This window comes from Chiloscyllium plagiosum, unplaced genomic scaffold, assembly GCF_037043375.1.
Source record: "Chiloscyllium plagiosum isolate Xiang-an unplaced genomic scaffold, Cpla_swu_hap1 HiC_scaffold_7, whole genome shotgun sequence".
Classification (NCBI taxonomy): Eukaryota; Metazoa; Chordata; class Chondrichthyes; order Orectolobiformes; family Hemiscylliidae; genus Chiloscyllium; species Chiloscyllium plagiosum.
The window spans coordinates 27,272,494-27,292,198 of NW_028270145.1; the positions used below are offsets into that span (position 1 = coordinate 27,272,494).

Consider the following 19,705-nt stretch of genomic DNA (forward strand, 5'->3'; position numbering starts at 1 on the left):
TCATACAATTGTTGTAAAAACCCATCTGGCTCACTAATGTCCTTCAGGGAAGGAAACTGCCATCCTTGCCTGGTCTGGCTCACATTTGATTGCAGACCCATAGCAATGTGGTTGACTTGTAATTGCCCTCTGGACAATTAAGGATAGACATTAAATGTTGCTCTAGTCAGTGATGCCCACATCCTATGAATGAATAACAAATTATTTCATATTACAAATGGAAATTAAACAAATAATACATAAGGTCTTTTCATACGGGGTGACTTTAAAATACCATACAAATACAATATAGTCTCTCCAAGTAAACAAGAATTCTTTTGTGACGTAGGAATCCATCACTGAAGAAATGAATGAAAGGTTAGCACAGAAGGAACGTGAACTCAAGGAGAAGCACAGCATGGAAATGAAAAGGGAACTGGCTTTACAGAGTAAGTGGCTCAACAAAAAACTCTTAACATATGGGTATTTTCCTTAAACCTATTCAGAGAATTTACTACACACATCCGGAGCAAGTGCTGCTCGAACGCAGCCCTCCTGGTCCAGAGTAGGGACACCCTTAAAAAGAGAACCCTTCACGATAACCTTAGTCCATGTAGGAATTGAACACACGTTGTTAGCCTCATGCTACATTGCAAACCAGCTGTTTAGCCAACTGAGCTAAACCAATATACCTGAGGAGTTGGGATGAAGGCAATGCTATGCTTGTTTTTGTTTTGAACATTGAAAGAAAGTGACAAGACAGACAGGAAATACTGGAAACACAATAGTTCTGCTAGTACCTCCTGGAGAGAAAAGAGAGACAGAAAGCAAAAAATAACCTAAAACTTAATTTTGACATTTTAAAAATCTCAAGCAATTAGTATCTTAAGGATTAAGAAACTGTGCTTTGACATTTTCCATTCTAGAATTGAGTGGCAGTAACTAACAGTGAAAATGTTGTTGCAAAGGTAGTTATAGAATCATAGAGATGTACAGCGCAGAACAGACCCTTCAGTCCAACATGTCCATGCCGACCAGATATCCTAAATTAACCTAGTCCCAGCAAGTTTTGAGAAGATTTGCATCTCAGGTTGAGGTTCTGGATGTAAGTTTCCCCGCTGAGCTAGAAGGTTTATTTTCAGACATTTCATCACCATACTAGGTAACATCATCAGTGAGCCTCCGGTGAAGCACTGGGTCGTATGGCCCGCTTTTTATTTATGTGTTCAGGTTTCCTTGGGTTGGCGATGCCATTTCCTATGGTAATGTCATTTCCTGTTCTTTTTTTCCCAGGGGCTGGTAATTGGTAAATAATCAATGCTTTGACCAATAAAGGAACACTTTCTTCACTATCCTAACTTCTTGAGACTCCACTTTCAAGGAACTATGAAAACAAAACTCTGAAAACAAATCTTCCAGCTCAGCGAGCAAACTTACATCTAAATCTAGTCCCATTTGCCAGCACTTGCCCCACATCCCTCTAAACCCTTCCTATTCATATACCCATCCAGTTGCCTTTTAAATGTTGTAATTGGACCAGCCTCCACCACTTACCTGGCAGCTCATTTCATACACGCACCACCCTGTGTGAAAAAGTTGACCCTTACGTCCCTTTTAAATCTTTCCCCTCACACCTTAAACCTATGCCCTCTATTTCTGGACTCCCCACCCCAGGGAAAAGACCACATCTATTTACCCTATCCATGTCCCTCATGATTTTATAAACCTCTACAAGGTCACCCCTCAGCCTCTGATGCTCCAGGGAAAACAGCCCCAGTCTATTCAGCCCCAAACCCTCCAACCCTGGCAACATCCTTGTAAACCTTTCTGAACCCTTTCAAGTTGCACAACATCCTTCCAGTAGGAGGGAGGGACCAGAATTGCGCACAATATTCCAAAGGTGGCCTAACCAATGTCCTGTACAGCCACAACATGACCCCCCCAACTCCTATAATCAATGCTCTGACCAATAAAGGAACACTTTCTTCACTATCCTATCTACTTGAGACTCCACTTTCAAGGAACTATGAACATTCCCCAGAATCTTACCATTAAGTGTATAGGTGTAAAATGCAGCACCTCACATTTAGAGATTACTTACAGTGTGGAAACAGGCCCTTTGGCCCAACAAGTCCACACCAACCATCCGAAGGGCAACCCACCCAGACCCATTCCCCTAAATTTATCCCTTCACCTAACACTACGGGCAATTTAGCATGGCCAATTCGCCTAACCTGCACATTTTTTTGGACTGTGGGAGGAAACCGGACCACCCGGAGGAAACCCGCGCAGACAGAGAATGTGCAAACTCCACACAGTTAGTCGCCCGAGGTGGGAATTGAACCCGGGTCTCTGACGCTGTGAGGCAGCAGTGCTAACCACTGTGCCATCATGCCGCCCACCTAAATTAAACTCCATTTGCCACTCCTCGGCCCATTCGCCCATGTGATCAACATCCTGTCGTATTCTGAGGTAACATTTATTGCTGTCCACTACACCGCCAATTTTGGTGTCAACCGCAAACTTACTAACTATACCTCCTATGTTCACAATCTAAATCATTTATGTAAATGACAAAAAACAGTGGTCCCAGCACTGACCCTTGTAGCACACTGCTGGTCACAGGCCTCCAGTCTGAAAGACAACCATTCACCACCACCTTCCACCTTCGAGGCAGTTCTGTATCCAAGTGGCTAGTTGTGATCTAACCTTGCTAACCAGTCTACTATGAGAAACTTATTCGAACGCCTTACTGAAGTCCTGTAGATAATATGCACCGCTCTGGCCTCCTCAATTATCTTTGTTACTTCTTCAAAAAAGTCAATCAAGTTAGTGAGACATGGTTTGCCATGCACAAAGCCATGCTGACTATCTCTCCTTGCCTACCTGAATCCTGAGAGACAGGATTTACAATAACAATGACAACTTTCTGTTATGTGTTTGGTTTGTATCGACTGAAGTACAGGAACCTCAAGCTGCTCAGCAATTTGCAGCTAGACAGTGAGATGTCATTTCCATGAAGTTAAAATGAGAGATGCACCTTGGATTTCCATGTTTTTAACCTTGATCTGCCCTTGTTTAATAATTTGCATTACTGAGCACCATTAACATCACCATTCTCTAGGCAGTAAACATAGAAACATAGAAAGTAGGAGCAGGAGGAGGCCATTCAGCCCTTCAAGCCTACTCCGCCATTCATCATGCTCATGGCTGCTTTCTCCCCATAACCTTTGATCCCATTCGCCCCCAAATACTATATCCAGCCGCCTCCTGCATATATTCAGTGTTTTGGCATCAATTATTCCCTATGGCAATGAATTCCACAGGCTCACCACTCTTTGGTGAAGAAATGTCTTCTCATCTTCATCCTAAATGGTCCAGCCCGAATCCTCAGACTGAGGGCCCTGGTTTTGCACACACCCAGAATTAGGAACACCCTCCCTGCATCTATCCTGTCTAGTCCTGTTAGAGTTTTATAAGTCTCTATGAGATTACCCCTCACTTGTCTGAATTCTAGCGAAAACAATCCTAACCTAGTCAATCTCTCCTCATACATCAATCCCGCCATCCCCAGAATCAGCCTGGTAAACCTTTGCTGCATTCCCTCAACAGCAAGAGCATCCTTCCTCAGAAAAGGAGACCAAAACTGCACATGATATTCTAGGTTTGGCCTCACCAAGGTCCTGGATAAGTGCAGCAAGACATCCCTGCTCCTGTACTAGAAACCCATTGCAATGAAGGCCAACATATCATTTGTTTTATTTATCGCCTGCATGCTTACTTTCACAGGCCAAAGTCTCATCCTTGTGAATCAACACAAAAAGAGTATCCTATCTTAGCCACTCTGCTGGAAATTGTTTAATCAACTTGTGTAGAAATGTTATGGCACGCCTCTGAATTAGGTGGGATTTGAACTTGGACAACCTAGCTCAGAGGTACGGGGAATACCACTGTGCCACAAAAGCCCATCCAGCCATGTGGCTGGGGAATCAAGGAAGTGAACAGGATCTAGATGTGCCTCTTTCAACTACTCACGTTATACATTAATGATCTGGATGAAGGAACTGAGCGCAGTATTGCTAGGTTTGCAGATGACACAAGCATATGTGGAGGGGTAGGCAATGCTGAACAAGTGGGGAGGCTGAAGAATGACTTGGGCAGGCTAGGAGACTGGGCAAAGAAATGGCAGATGGAATACAATGCGAAAATGTGTGAGGTTATACATTTTGATCGGAATAGAGGCATAGACTACAGAGGAACCTTGATTATCCTAATATTGGATTGTCTGGCAAGAACGCAAAGTCCCGATGCTTGGCTAAACTATGTAATTCGGTGTTCGATTATCTGGAATATGATTAACCGAATGAAACACTCCCCGCCTGTGTCCTTTGGATAATCGAGGTTCCTCTGTATTTTCTAAACTGAGAAAGGTTTTGGAAATCTGAAGCACAAAGGGACTTAGGAGTGCTGCTTCAGGATTCTCTTAAGATTAACCTGCAAGTGCAGTTGTCTTCCTAGCTGCCAAGTGAAATGTTAGTCTTCATTCTGAAAGGTCTAGAATACAAGAGCAGGGAGGTACTGCTAAGGCTGTATAAGGCTTTGGTCAGACCACATTTCGAATACCGTGAACAGTTTTAGATTAGATTCCCTACAGTATGGAAACAGGCCCTTCGGCCGAACAAGTCTACACTGACCCTCCAAAGAGTAACCCACCCACACCCTGTATTTACCCTTGACTAATGCACCTAAGACTATGGGCAATTTAGCATGGCCAATTCACCTAACCTGCACATCTTTAGACTGTGGGAGGAAACCGGAGCACCCAGAGGAAACCCACACAGACACGGGGAAAATGTGCAAATTCCATACAGACAGTTGCCCGAGGCAGGAATCGAACTCAGGTCCCTGGTGCTGTGAGGCAGCAGTGCTAATCACTGAGCCACTGTGCCGCCCCATATCCAAGAATGGATGTGCTGGCATTGGGAGAGGTTCAGAGAAGGCTCACAAGAATTTACCAGGGATGAAGGGCTTGTCATATCAAAAGCAGTTGAGATCTCTGGGTCTGTACTCGATGACGTTTAGCAGGATGAGGGGGGGTGGGGATCTAATTAAAATTTACAGAATAGTGAGAGACTTGAGTAGGAAGAAAATGGATATGTTTCTACTAGTAGGAGAGACTAAGACCAAAGGGCACAGACTCAAACCCTTTACAGCAGAGATGAGGAGGAATTTCTTCAACCAAAAGTGGTTAATCTGTGGAACTCATTGCCCTAGGGGGCTGTAGTTGTTGTGTCACTGAGTGTACTTAAGGCAGAGATAGACAGGTTCTTGATTGGTAAGGGGATCAAGGGTTATGGGGAGAGAGCGAGAGAAACATATCAGCCATGATTGAATGACAGAGAAGACTCTGTGGACAGAATGGCCCAATTCTGTTCCTATATCTTATGGTCTGAAATCTCCTATACCTTAGACCCTGAATAAATTGCCCCTTTGACATTGTCATGACTGTGCCACTGCATGAAAAAAAAAACTGCGAAAGGGCCCTGTACTTAATATAAATCATCCGCAATTTAGAGAATATGTTGGTTTGGATCTGCAACCATCTGAAATATAGGAAAATGTGCATGACGACAGGCTAACAACATTAACATCTCAAAGTAAAAAAGTAGGAAAAGTAGACAACACAAAGCAGTCGTTATACAGTGTAATATTCAACAATGACAGTCTTTGAATGAAAGGTCTATTCTGACCAACAGGGCACGCTCTGGAACGTAAATGTGATGACGAGAAGCAGTCAATAGTCGACAATTATGAAGAGCAGATTAACACCATTATCAGTAGGCACAAAGGGGAGATGGATGTGAGTAGAATTTCTAATACTGTGCCAACTAGGATAAGTGAAGCGTCACTTTTTGATTATTCTCCATGATTTGAAAATAAGAATTACTTTGAATGGTGGGGAGGGAATGTCTAAAGGTGAGATGTACTTGCATGAAAATGACTGGAGGGACCAGTAAATCCTTTCACAGCTGTTGGTACTACAGCTACAATATCCACAACATGCACTTATAATTTGTTTTAAAAATGAATGTGTTGAACATGGTACCTTCACACTTCTGAGGATTTGAGTCCAATCCTTCTGGTCTAGAGGCAAGGAAACTACCAGTATGCCAGAAGAGCCATAACTTACATTTATGAGACAACACCCCCCCCCCCCCCCCCCGGCCCTCAACAGAACAAAACAGCCCAAGGCGTTTCACTGTAATTTCTATCTCGCCAAATCTGATACCAAAACACATAATGGGAGAAGTGACCAAAAGTTTGGTCAAAAAGTTTAAGTTGCTTAAATTAACATTAAGGAGGAAAGACAGAGGCAAAGAGAGACTCAGAGGTTTCAGAAGGGAATTTCAGAGCTCGAAGCCACCAATGGTGGGTGGTGAAAATGAGGGATTCTCCAAGAGTCTGGAATTGCAAACCTTCTGCAGGCTTGTTAACATAGAGAGGTGAAAGGCCATTAGAGGATTGAAGGATCATAATCATAATTTAATCAAGCAAGGTCAATATGGTTCCACGAAAGGAAAATCATGTCTGACTACTTCATTAAAGTTTTTCGAAGAAGTCTCAGAGTGGATAAAGGGGAACGAGTAGATGTGTTGTACTTGGACTTCTAGAAGGTGTTTGACAAGATCTCACAAAAGGTCATGTCATAAGCTAACAGTCCACGGTGCTGGATGTAGTACATTGCTGTTGACTAATGGGCAGAAACAGCAAGTGAGCTTAAGGGGTCCATTTCCAGGTTGGTGACCTGTGACCAGCTGGTTCCACAGGGATGGGTGCTGAGACCACAACTGTTTACAATATATATTAATGACTTGGAGGAAGGAAGTCAAATTTGCAGATAACACTAAAATAGGTGGAAAGGCAGATTGTGAGAGGGATACAAACAAATAACAGAGGGATAGTGATTGGTTAACTAAGTGAGCAAAAAGATGACAAATGGAGAATAATGCGGGAAATGTGAAGTTGTTCATTTTGGAAGGGAGATGAAATGAACACAATATTATTTAAATGGAGAAAAAGACTGCAGAAGTGACACAAAGGCACTTGTAGTATTTGCGACCAAAACACAGAAATCTAGCACACAGGTACACTCAGGAAGGTGAATGGAATGTTGTTCTTTATTTCAAGGAGGTTGGAGCATGAGTAGGGAAATCTGACTGCAACTATACAAGATTCTGGTGAGACCACATCTGCTGTACTGTGGGAAGTTTTGGTTGCCTTATCTAAGGAAACGTATCATTTCATTGGAGGTAGTTCAAAGAGGATTCACTGGTATCATCTCTGATATGGAGGGATTGTCTTATGAGCAAAGACTAAAGGTGCTGAGACTCTACTCAATGAAATTTAGAGGAAAGGAGAGGTGATCTCATTGTAAGTTGTAGATTCTTAAGGGACTTGACAGAGGAAATGCTGAGGGGATGTTTCCTCTCGTGGGTGGGTCTAGGTCTTTGGAACTTCCTGCTACAGGGAGATGTAGGAACAGAGTGCTTGTGTATATTTAAGGTGAGACAGACATGCTCTTGATCTGTAGGGAAATCAAGGTTACGGGAATAATACAGTAAAGTGGATGTGAGGAATGTCCAATCCAGCAGAGAAAAGAAATGGAAGTGGTCACTCTATTATTGACTTCTCATGCTGGCTGAGATAAAGTTTACATCAGGCCACTCTTGGAAGCTTGTTTCTATTGCTTTATATTAAAAGGGTTATCTCAACATCCTGATAATATGAAGTATGAGTGTGTTGCCAAGATTGTACTGTGTGACTTTGCACCCACAAAGAGATGAATTAATTTTTAAAAAAATTCTTCCTTGGTGCAAACTGCCTCTCCCCCTTACTTTTAATCTTCTCCCTTTATCACCTCAAGGCTTTTTGGAGTTAATATCCAGGCAGCGGAACATGAGAAACACTAGTCAGATTGCTTAATTGCAATGCTCATGACTGGATAACCTATCTCATAGCCAGCACATTATCCTTAAACCCCCATGAGAAACATACCCCTTTGATCATAATATTTCCTTTGCCCCCACCCAAAGAAATTGGGCTCAGCAGGATTTGTAATCTTTTCTCTGTCAAAGATTTATGGGTTTGAGATGGAATCCAGTGAATCCTTCTGTCCTGTGCTGTGAAGAAGGTCATTTGCCAGCCCCATCATTACCACAGGAGTGGTGACTGTTAATACAAATGGTAATGATTGCAACAGCTAATAAATGGATCATGTTATTTGAATGTGAGAGGTAACAGTAAGTTCAATTCTGCTAGAGCTCCATGCCCACTCTCCACCAGGGGTTGGGGTGGGGGGTCTCTGATCAACAATCAGAAAAAGGACCGCCTTGTTGATTGCTCTAAACCCCATCCCACTAGCACCACTTGGTTTTTCCTGACCACATTGATACTGAAGCTAAGATTATTGCTCCCTTCCTGCACTTGCAGACACGACTTGGACCATCTGACTCAACACAGACTTAGTGACTTCCTGTTTTAGATAACCCCGTACCATGAAGTTGTCATAGTCCCAGAAGAACATATGGCTGCTCTCTCATTAGATGTATGTTTGAGAGAGAGCGAGTGCGAGACAGCGAGCACGCGAGAGACAGACAGAGAGATAGAGCGCAAGCGCGAAACAGAGACCGCGCACGAGAGAAAGAGAGTTTAACCAAAGCATCACCACGCCTCAGGTAAGGGTAAGAGGTTCAGAAGTTGGGACCTTCCCGGTGACCTTATGACTTCTCAAAATTTTAAAAACAGTTGCAACTAATTCTAATTGTTAAGTTTATCTCTACCTCAAAGTAGCCCAACAAAGTCTTCTTGATCCAACAAGATAATTGCAGCACTATATAAGTAATGGATACTTTTGACATGTTCCCATTAAATTAGCTGCAGTCCAGATTCAGATTTCCCAGTTTGCAAGATGCAGAAACAAAAGCTTTATTTTAGCAAATGGCCTACCTCAGATTGTGAGGTGGAATCTAATACTATGTCTCTGCTTTCTCAGAATGCTGCAGAGCAGTATAGTGCCATTATGGAAACGGTTGAGGAGCTGAGAAATGCAAAGCTACAGATCGAGGTATAAACGTGTTACACAAGAACAGACAACGATCACCTCTAACAAGCAAGTTATCTGCCCTGATCATCAAAATCAGCACAATCCCACCATTCACATGCTCACTGGGGAGGTGTCTTTTCTTTTTGTTTGGTGGTCGAGGGGAGGGGAAGGGTGGGGGCAACCAGGAGTCAAAGTGCTTTTTTTTGTTGAGGGGTCCCGATCAAATATTCTCCAAGGTCAACTTTGCAATTTTTAGGGGTTATCGTTTGGTTGTCAGTGGTGCCTTTTTCACTCTAACTACGTTATTAGGTGATGAAGTCACATGGTAAGATCACCTTCTGTATTAATGCTGGATGACTGGAGGATGTGGACTCTCACAGAAGCAATATTAGGAGAATTCATTAACATCCTCACTAACCATTACCACTCCATTAAACATAAAGCCACAATTCATTGGTGAAGCAGCCATTTTCTACACGCTGCTGTATTTAAATTAGCACTCAGGCTTAGGTTAGCAACACGTGGTTTATCACAAAATAACTTGTACGAACTTCCACGGCAAAAAGCCATCACCCTAAAGATGCTTTCTGGAGACTGGTCTGGTCATCACAGCTAAATGTTAGTTTCAGAGTGCTTTAAATGTAATCTTGGAGTCAAAAGTATGACTACAAACAGAAGCTAGATGCCTTGAAAAGAATGGCTATTTTCTTAACTGCATCTGTCACTCCCCTCTAAGTATCTCCATTACTTTCAAGTCTCAACTCAGGAGAAAGTGAGGGTTGCAGATCAGAGTCGAGAGTGTGGTGCTAGAAAAGCACAGGTCAGGCAGCATCTGAAGAGCAGGAGATTCAACGTTTCAGAATTCATCAGGAATTCCTGATGAACGGCTTATGCCTGAAACGTTGATTCTCCTGCTCCTCCAATGCTGACTGACCTGCTGTGCTTTTCCAGCGCCACACTCCATTCTCGATTCAGGCATGCTAAACCCCAAATCCTCATTATGGACAGAAACAGTGATGGTTTTAAATTTTGATTTGGTTTAAAAGTCTATTAAAAGTCCATTAACCTTACCATAGAGTGGGTTTTGTAGGAAAAGAGCATTCACTTGGACTAAATAATGGAGGCAGACAGAAAGGGCACATTCACACCCTCGAAAGCAGCTTGGAATATTGCAAACAGAATGTTCCCATTGGCAATGGACTCAGACCCTGGATGCATACAACTCTTGCTTATTCCTTGTTCTGGGAACAGCCAGAGAATGGGCACTTCATTTTCACACTTACTTTGTTTTGAGGGGTGGAGCCAAAGAGAAAGATTTCTACTTATTGCAGCATTCCAGTTTCCAAATTACAGGGAGACACCGTCCCTGTAAATGATTGGCTCAAGAGCTGTATTCTCATGGGACTGGGAACAATCCGCCTGTAAAATTCTCAGACAGGAACCGTCATGCAGGAGAAGGGAATCTTAAAAAGTGGGAAATAACTTACATTGGTCAAAGAGGTAATAACATTTGGCCTGTCATTGTTTCATAGGATCTGCTGCAGCAGCTGGAAAAGAAGAATGAAGAAATACAGAATCAGTCTGAGTATCTGAGCTTTCTTGAGACACAGCTGGCATATGATGTAAGCTGGTATTCTGCCATCTTCTGAAAGCGGTTCCAGCCCTGAGCTCTTAGGGCTGGTTTATGGCATGTGGATTCTTGATATATGTTTGTCGAAAGCTGGTGACAGGAATGACAATAGCTTCATTGTAAAAGCAAGTGTGGCGGCTTTGTATGTTTGCTGGTTGGCTGGCCTCAGTCAAAATAGCATAGGCACGAGCCACATGGAGATATAAAAGTGACTGAGGCTCCAGGGCAGTACTGCCTGCATGGTTAGAGGGTCCTCTGTCTGCCTGATCAAGTGTGTATCAAGAATTACATCAGATTATTTGAAAGGGATCAAGTTCTCCAGCGTCTTGGTCAAATATCTCTTAGTCGACTGAACCTGTTTGGGGCGGGGGGGAGGGGGGGTGGAGATTAACTAGCCATATGTGGGATCTTGCTGTGTAAACTAGAGTTGCTGTATTTGCCTACTTAACTACCATGGTAGAGATCTACCACACTGAAAAACGGCTCTTCCATCCATCATGTCCATGCCAGTCCAAAGTAACCGCCTAACATTTCCAATCCCACATTCAGCAGTTAGCCTATAAGCCTGGCCTGCCTGGCATCACAAGTGCACATCTAAATACTCGAATGTTATAAAGGTTTCTGCCTCTACTACACTTACAGTGAGCGAGATCCAGATTTCCCACCACCGTCTGGATGAAAACGTTTTTTTCCTCACATCTCCTCTAGACCTTCTGCCCCTTATCTTAAATCTACATCCCCTCGTCATTGATCCCTCTTTCAAGGGGAGAGTCTCTTTACTCCCAAGAGAAAATATTCTGAATTGTGACTGAGAACTGTAGTGACTCCTCAAATTGTTTAACTTCCAGTACAGAGAAGTAGCTGCACATTCAAGAGCCTTTGAAAGCTCAATGTCTTTACTGCAAACAAATCATTTGATCCTGAAGTAGAGAAGGATAAATCAGATATTTATAGGTCTAATTTCAGTCATGCTAACTCTTAGGATCCAGAATTCAAGCTGGCAATTTATAGAAGAACATAAGGACTCGGAGCAGGAGTAGGCCATCTGGCCCTCGGGCCTGCTCCTTCTTGTGGCCTCAGCTCCACTTTCCCGCCCGCTCGCCAGAATCCTCGATGTGTTTACTGTTCAAAGATCTGTCTTTGCCTTAAAAACATTCACCGAGGTAGCCTCAACTGCTTCTCTGGGCAGGGAGTTCCACAGATTCATAACCCTTTAGGTGAAGAAGCTCCTCCTCAACTCAGTCCTAAACCTGCTCCCCCTTATTTTGAGGCTATGCTCCCCTAGCTCTTGTTTCACCCACCAATGGAAACAACCTCCCTGCTTCTATCTGATCTATTCCCTTCATAATTTCTATAAGATTTCCCCATTCCCCCCTCCCCCATATTCTGAGTATATTCCCAGTCTACTCAATCTCTCCACAGAAGCCAACCCTCTCAACTCCGGATTCAACCTCCTCTGGCCTTTGGTGCCAGTGCATCCCTTCTCAAGTAAGGAGACCAAATCTGTACACAGTATAGTACTCCGGGTGTGGACTCACCAGCACCCTGTACTGCAGCATAACCTCCCTGGTTGGGTTCATTTCAGCCTGGGAGCAGGATCTGTTGGTGGCTAGTCCTGTTTGACAAGCCAGCAGTCAGAGGAATAATTGATCAGATGGGGAGAATGGAAGTTATGTGGTGAATATGCAGTCTCCTTTGATAAGGGCCAAACAGGAAGCTCATAGCAAAAATTCAGATATCTATTACATGAGAAATGATCAAGGAATTAATAGAAAGTTGTGTGGAAAGGGGGAAAAAAAAATAGGGTTAATTGTTCCTCCAATTAGACAAAGACTACAAGAAAATAATAGAGCATTTTTAAACTGGAGATATGAGACAGGAGAGAGAAGGACAGGGAATCATAATTGTCTTGTTGGAATACAGTTCCACAAATGGCATGTGCCTCAGGTGTTCCATGTAGCAAGGTTTTGTTTTTTAACCAAAGGGGCCAATTTCATTGACAGACCAATGTACATCTGTTTTAACTCTCCCTGGGAGAGCAAACAGGTTCCTTCTCAGTTTGGATATGGCTCTTACAGAATCGACATCCATCACCACCTCTTTTTGGCCAGTCACTGTATCCACAACTTGTTGTAAATATGGTGTCTACTGTCTTGAAGGAAAATGTTTTGAGATGGATTTCTTTCCCAATTATGTTGATTTCTATTCCAGCGAGCTAGGTTGGCTGAGATTGAAGGAACTTACAAGTTAAACATTGGCTCCATGAAGAGGAAATACGTGACGTCCATGAAAGCTTTAGAAGATCAGAACCTTGATCTAAAGTAAGCAGCAAATTTGTGCCCTGCACTTTTCTCAGTAAGAGCACAACAGCATGGCTGTTGGAAGTCTGCTGGAGAAAGTTGGCAGGTTTGGCAATGTATATGGAGAGAGAAAAACAAGGTTAAATGTTTTGAGTCCAGGTTACTGCCAGACCTGTTGAATTTATCCAGTATTTTTTCTTCTTCTTCCTGCATTTCCGTGCTGCTGGTTTCACAAAAGCTCTCAGAAACTTAAAGTTCACTCCATATGTTTCATTTTTTAGCAAGTTTTATTTAGGTAGTTGTATTTCTTTGTTTATCATCATGTATATGCATTTCTCCTTTGGGGATTGAGTGGAAGGTAAGATTAGGGGGCTGATTATTGACCTGGCTAACCACATCACGAAGACTCCTTCTGTGACAAACATTTCCTGCTGTGAGACTTGAATTCAGAGCTTTTGGTTCTTAGACACTACCCACTGAGTTTGTTTCAGTGTGAGAAATTTGTGTCAGAAACTAGAGTTTCAAATTTAAATAAAGGCATTACAGAAGTATGTAATGAGTACAAACTAAAGTAGAAAGGGAAGTAAATTAAACTGGAGCAGAAATTTCAGGACATGTTTCGTAAATCTGAAAGGTATACTCCTTTGAGAAAGAAAGATTGCCATGAGATTGAGTTACCATCCAGGGATAACTAAGGAAGTCAAGGATGGAATCAAATTGATAGAAAGTGCATAAATGCTGAAAAGGTTGGTGTTAGCCCAGAAGATTGGGATATTTTATAACCAGCAAATCTAAACATAGAAATTGGAGCATTAATGAAAACTTCACCACTAAGTATATAAATAGGCATAAAAACCTCTACAGGTGCACGAAAAGGAAAATAATAGCTAAAGCAAACATCAGTCTCTAACAAGGATGAGAATTGGGGAATAGAGAAATGGCAGAGTGTTCAAAAAATTATTTTGTATCTACCTTCACCGAAGAAGACACAAAAAACACCTCAAGAGTGAAAAATAAATGCAGTGAGCAAAAGGTAGGGAGGAACTTAAAACAATCACCAGAAAATGTAATGGGTTGACTGTCTGTACCCCAGCATTGTAAATGAAATGGTTGCAGAGATGGTAGATGAATTTGTTGTAATTTTCCAAAACTCTCTAGGTTCTGAAAAAGTTCAGTGGATTGGAAAAATTCAAAGCTAATTCAAGAAAGGAGGGAGATAAAAAGCAGGAAACTATAGGCTAATTAGCCGAATGTGTCATTACGAAAATGCTAGCATTGATTATTGAGGAGGTATATCAGGGTCTTTACATAACCATAGTACCTAATAATAATAGTCAGGCTAAGAAGACATGGTTTGTGAAAGGGAAATCATGAGTGACAAATTTATAGGAGTTACCTGAGGATATAACACACATTTGCATAAAGAGGTACCAATAGATGTAGTGCATTTGGACTAAGTAAAGCGTTCAATAAGGTGCACCATAAAAGGTTATTGAACAATGTCATGATTCCAGCTGATGGTAATACTGGGCAAGTCATTCTTAAGTTTAATTTTTGAAGAGGGTTAACGTGGCAGGTAGTTACGGAACATATTTGCACAAGGCAGGCAGTGTTCTATAACAAAAGAACATGGCTTTATTGTACAAAAACTAAAAAACAAATAAAGCTAAATGTATGACAGTTTAACAGTTTTCACATAATCCACAAAACAAACTTTCCCTAGCAATATCCTTTACAGATATTCAATTCCAACAAAGTGTTACTTCTTAACTCTAATTCCTTACTTACCTAACTGTTTCAGGTTCAGTTGCGGAGAAATTCCTTTCAAGCTCTGATGACTGAGTTCTGACAGTTGGAAACATCTACATAAAGTTTCACTAGCTTAGACACTTCACAAATTAAAACCCCTTTGCTGCGTGAAACCGTTCTCCCGAATTGTTCTGAGGAAGGGTCACTGGATCTGAAATGTTAACTCTGATTTCTCTCCACATATGCTGCCAGACTTGCTGAGCTTTTCCAGCAATTTCTATTCTTGCTCCTGAACTGGAACCTGACTCTGTACTGAACTCAAATCAATAGTGGCTTCTGTCATAAGAATTGAACTTTGTAAGCACTTCACCAGTTCGCAGCACAGGGCATTCAACTAAAATCACATGCTTTCTTGAAACTGATGTAGACAATTTACAATTGTAAATGACTTTAATTCTAGCTTCTCACCACTGAGGAAATACATTTGCTTTTCGTGAATCAGATGATCTTGCACTGAACCTCAACATCTTGGCTCAATCATGCTAATTTGTGGTCAATGCAATGGTCATAGAAACAACTGGAAAAGTACAGGAATATATGTGACACATGGTACTCCGTGCATTCAATGGTGGCTAACATTCAATGGGCATTTTATGCAGTGGCCAGGGTTATACCTTAAAGATGTTTGGAAAGTCACTGGAAAGCAGTGTACATAGTTCGCTGTGCTATGCTACATAGATATTTATATAGCATTCAATCAGTAAAACAACAAGTATCTTTTTTGCTTATCCATTAAGTAAGCTGTATTTATAGTCTCTAAAACACTGACATACCATACTCCAGTTTCCTTGTGTTCACCAGAGGTATATGTGACAAAACCCCCTCCCAACTTACTTCTTGCACGTGTCAATAATTTCTCCAAATGTGTGCTACGATGTTGTAAAACATGGCAATTTTCAAAGCTGTATCAATTTGGCTCTGGTAAAAGCTGTCATGCAAAGCAAACACTGTGGAGCCCTACCATTCTGCAGTCACTGTAATCCATTAATATTGTTATTAGACAATGGGGGAGGAAATGGCCTAGTGGCATTATCACTGGGCTGTTAATCCAGAGACCCAGATAAATTTTAGATTAGATTAGATTACTTACAGTGTGGAAACAGGCCCTTCGGCCCAACAAGTCCACACCGACCTGCCGAAGCGCAACCCACCCATATCCCTACATTTACCCCTAACCTAACACTACAGGTAATTTAGCATGGCCAATTCACCTGACCTGCACATCTTTGGACTGTGGGAGGAAACCGGAGCACCCGGAGGAAACACACGCAGACATGGGGAGAACGTGCAAACTCCACACAGTCAATCGCCTGAGGCGGGAAATGAACCCAGGACTCTGGCGCTGTGAGGCAGCAGTGCTAACCACCGTGCCGCCAATAATGTTCTAGGGACCTGGGTTCGAATCCCGCCACGATAGATGGTGGAATTAAAAGTCTAATGATGACCACCAATTCATTGTCGATTGTTGTAAAAACCCATCTGGTTCACTAATGTCCCTTTAGGGAAGGAAACTGCCATCCTTGCCCGATCTGACCTACATGTGACTCCAGACCCACATCAATGTGATTAACTGTCAACTGCCCTTTGGGCAATTAGGGATGGGCAATAAATGCTGGTCTAGCCAACTATGCCCTCATCCTGCAAATGAATATAAACATAGACATGGCATGTAATAGCTGCCTGTGAACATAGACAAGGTACTATTTGGCTCAGAAGCCTCTTGCACCATTTAGATTATGATTGATTTCTACGATCCTGTCTGAAAACACATTTCCAGTTTCAAACAATGGAGCCATGGTACTTACAATTTAAACAAACTGAACAGTGAACTAAGAAATCACTGAGCGACCTACACAGCAGGAACAAGCAGACCTGCTCAGTTATGACCAAAGCACTGATTCCAGGCTAGATCCCACATTTGCTGTTTTTGGGCTAGGTACATTTTGTCAATATGACATTAGACCAGGGTTCCACCTGAGAGCTGCAGATCCCTCTGATATTTCCAGAAATTTTGCTCAAAATTTCAGGCACCCCTGATGATACGTTTGAAGCCATTCTGGTCAATTAATTTGTGACCCACTGTAGATTAAAAGAGTTAATAAGGAAGGTTCCTAGGTCTCTCAACCCGTAGCTAAGGCTAAGACTAACTGTATCATGATGTTTTGCGTCAGCCATGGCTCAGTTGACACTGCTTATGAGTCAAAAGATTCTGGGCACAAAGTACACTCCAGGGTTTGCACTTGCATGCAACAATGAGGGAGATTCACTGTTAGAGATGTTGTTTTCAAATGAGGCCGCAAAATAAAGTTTTCATTTATTCTCTTGGGTGAATATTAAGAATCTCATGGTGCTATTTGTAAAAGAATTGAGTAAGCCTCCGGGTATGCTGTCTAAGATGTATCCCTTAACTAACAGCACTAAGTCATCTTAGTTTTATTGCTGCTTATGGTATTAGCCAAGACCAAATTAACGACACATTGCCTACATTACAACAGAAACCACTCTTCAACAGTACCTGATGCAGGCAAAGCAATTTAGGAGGACCTGAGGTTGTGAATAAAACCGTACAAATGTAAATCTTCCCTTTCTTCACCATAGAACGTTTGTTTGAATGTAGTGCAGTATTAATATAAATTACATAAAATCCAGACATAAATACCTTTACTTACTGACAATTGATTCTTGGTGTATACTTTCCACACTGGGCTTTGAAGTACAATAACGTTTTGTATTCTCCTGCAAATAGAAATATTTAGTATTTCAAACAACATTGTTTTAATTCTACAGCTAAGCAGAATAATAATAATTAATATAACACTTGTGCGGATTACCAATGAAAACATTTGAGGTCAGTTTCATGTCTCAATGGGCAGATCGAAGAACACAGATAAGTTACAGAAAAATCCCTCATTAGTTACTATAAAACAATACTTAATAGGAACATGTCTAAAAGGGTTACTAATTTAGTTGGTAGATGTGGCTGCATGTTTGTAGAAAATACACATCATAAAATTAGTCAAATTAACTAACCATGATTTCTGTCTCCTCATCTTTCTTCAGACAATTGTTTGCTATAAAGGCTGAAGAACTTTGTGCCCTTCGGGCAATGATTGAAGAGAGAGAGAGAATAGAACAGCTTGAAAGAATGAATTCCCAGCAATAACAAAGAGTCTTTGCAACTAGCAGTCCAGCCAATATGGACATATTACAGCTAGCATCTCTTCCAGCATCAAACCAGGGGACTAGAATTTGTCTACGTGCATCATGCACAGAGGAAGCTGGGATTTGGAATTGTGGAGCAGAAAGCAGTGAGGAGCTTCCTTGATTTTTTTTTCAAGAAAATAATAAATTAGCTTGAATAGAGAGGGTCTGGCAGCATTCATTTGTTTTGTCAACAGAATAAACTGGGACTTTGCTGCTCACCACTTGTTACGGGATGTCAGTTTCCAAAACATCTGGCCCCCAGATGCGTCTGTTCTTCAGATATAAATGCTGAAACATTTGGCTGTAATGACAAGAGGGAACTTCCAAGTTAAACATAAGTCACTCCTTCTTTCTCACATTTCACCAGGGTGTTTCTGTACATTCTGCTTGACATATCAGCAATTTCAAGTGAATAGAAAATAAATAATTTGAGGTATGCATGTAGCACTAATTGATTCAGATAGAGAAAAATCTACACAATAGTAACAAGTAATAACAGATAATGATCAACATTACATTACAGCAAAACAGAATGCATGATGATGCCAAAAAAAGGATTACATCCGGATGTAAAATAAATGAAACTTAAAGGAATATAACTCAGAATTATTTTCCTATGTATCCTCATGGGGGATACAAGTGATCACAAATTTTCACAAACAGATCAGATTTTTAAGTAGTAAGAGAATCTCTCTGGAAAGCAAAACGATATGACCAAAATTCTAGAATCATGGAATCCCTAGAGTGTGGAATAAAGCCATTTAGCCCATTGAGTCCATACTGATCCTCCAAAGAGCATCCCACCCAGACAAGCCCGCCCCCCTCCAATATCCCCGTAACCCACATCTATCCTGCCTAATCCACCTAGCCTGCACATGCCTGGTCACTATGGGCAATTTGGCATAGACAATCCACCCAAACTACACATCTTTGGACTGTGAGAGGAAAATCTCCACACTGTCGCCTCAGAGTGGAATCGAACCTAGGTCCCTGGTGCTGTGGAGGCAGCGCTGTTAACCACTGAGTCACTGCATTGCCCTTCTACGTCTAGTTACTATTAAAAAATGGAATAATATCAAAGCAATAGAAAACGAAGGAAATGGGGATGTGTTTTTTGAGACAAGTGATAAGTAGTTGGGTAATGCACAAAATTAAAGGGGAAGTTAAAACAAATACAGACAAATGAAAATTTGTGGATAATCACCAAGAGACATCTACAATTCATTGGTTTATTAGGAGGGAAAAACAACTGATAGCAACTGATAAAATTAAGAGTAGCAGTGAAGAAAATACACCAACAGATTTATAAGTAGAATAGATGTAAGTATTGAGAAAACACCAAGATGTTGGCTGATATCAGGAACCATGAACGTTGAAGAGCTATGATCATAACATTGTAAGACATGACAACTGAAGATGGATGATCTAAGAATTAGAATTCCTACAGTGTGGAAATAGGCCCTTTGGCCCAAGTCCACACCGCCCCTCCGAAGAGTATCCCACCCAGATCCATTACCCTAAACTTCCCCTGACTAATACACCTAACCTATACATCCCTCAACACTATGGACAATTTAGCATTGCCAATTCACCTAACCTAATCCAGGTTCCACAATCAAAGCATGCATTCCAAAAGCTGTAGCTATTACATCCAAGCTCAAGGAAGCAAGCATCAAACTG

General features: G+C 41.6%; 1 protein-coding gene across 10 annotated transcripts in view; it reads left to right on the forward strand.

The window, feature by feature from the left end:
- Positions 1–18,258, forward strand: part of LOC122551414 (flagellum-associated coiled-coil domain-containing protein 1-like) — a 36,587-nt gene extending 18,329 nt beyond the window's left edge. For 6 of the 10 annotated variants that reach the window (XM_087988607.1, XM_087988611.1, XM_087988606.1 and 3 more), the window contains 6 exons: positions 329–428; positions 5,736–5,839; positions 9,032–9,103; positions 10,615–10,704; positions 12,924–13,033; positions 17,882–18,254. In XM_087988607.1, the coding sequence (XP_087844733.1) occupies positions 329–428; positions 5,736–5,839; positions 9,032–9,103; positions 10,615–10,704; positions 12,924–13,033; positions 17,882–17,984 (579 nt within the window). In that variant the 3' untranslated portion in view covers positions 17,985–18,254. Of the gene's footprint in view, positions 1–328; positions 429–5,735; positions 5,840–9,031; positions 9,104–10,614; positions 10,705–12,923; positions 13,034–17,881 lie in introns of all 10 variants that reach the window. The other 4 variants (XM_087988603.1, XM_043693268.2, XM_087988604.1 and 1 more) reach the window with 2 other exon arrangements.
- The last annotated feature ends 1,447 nt before the right edge of the window (positions 18,259–19,705 follow it).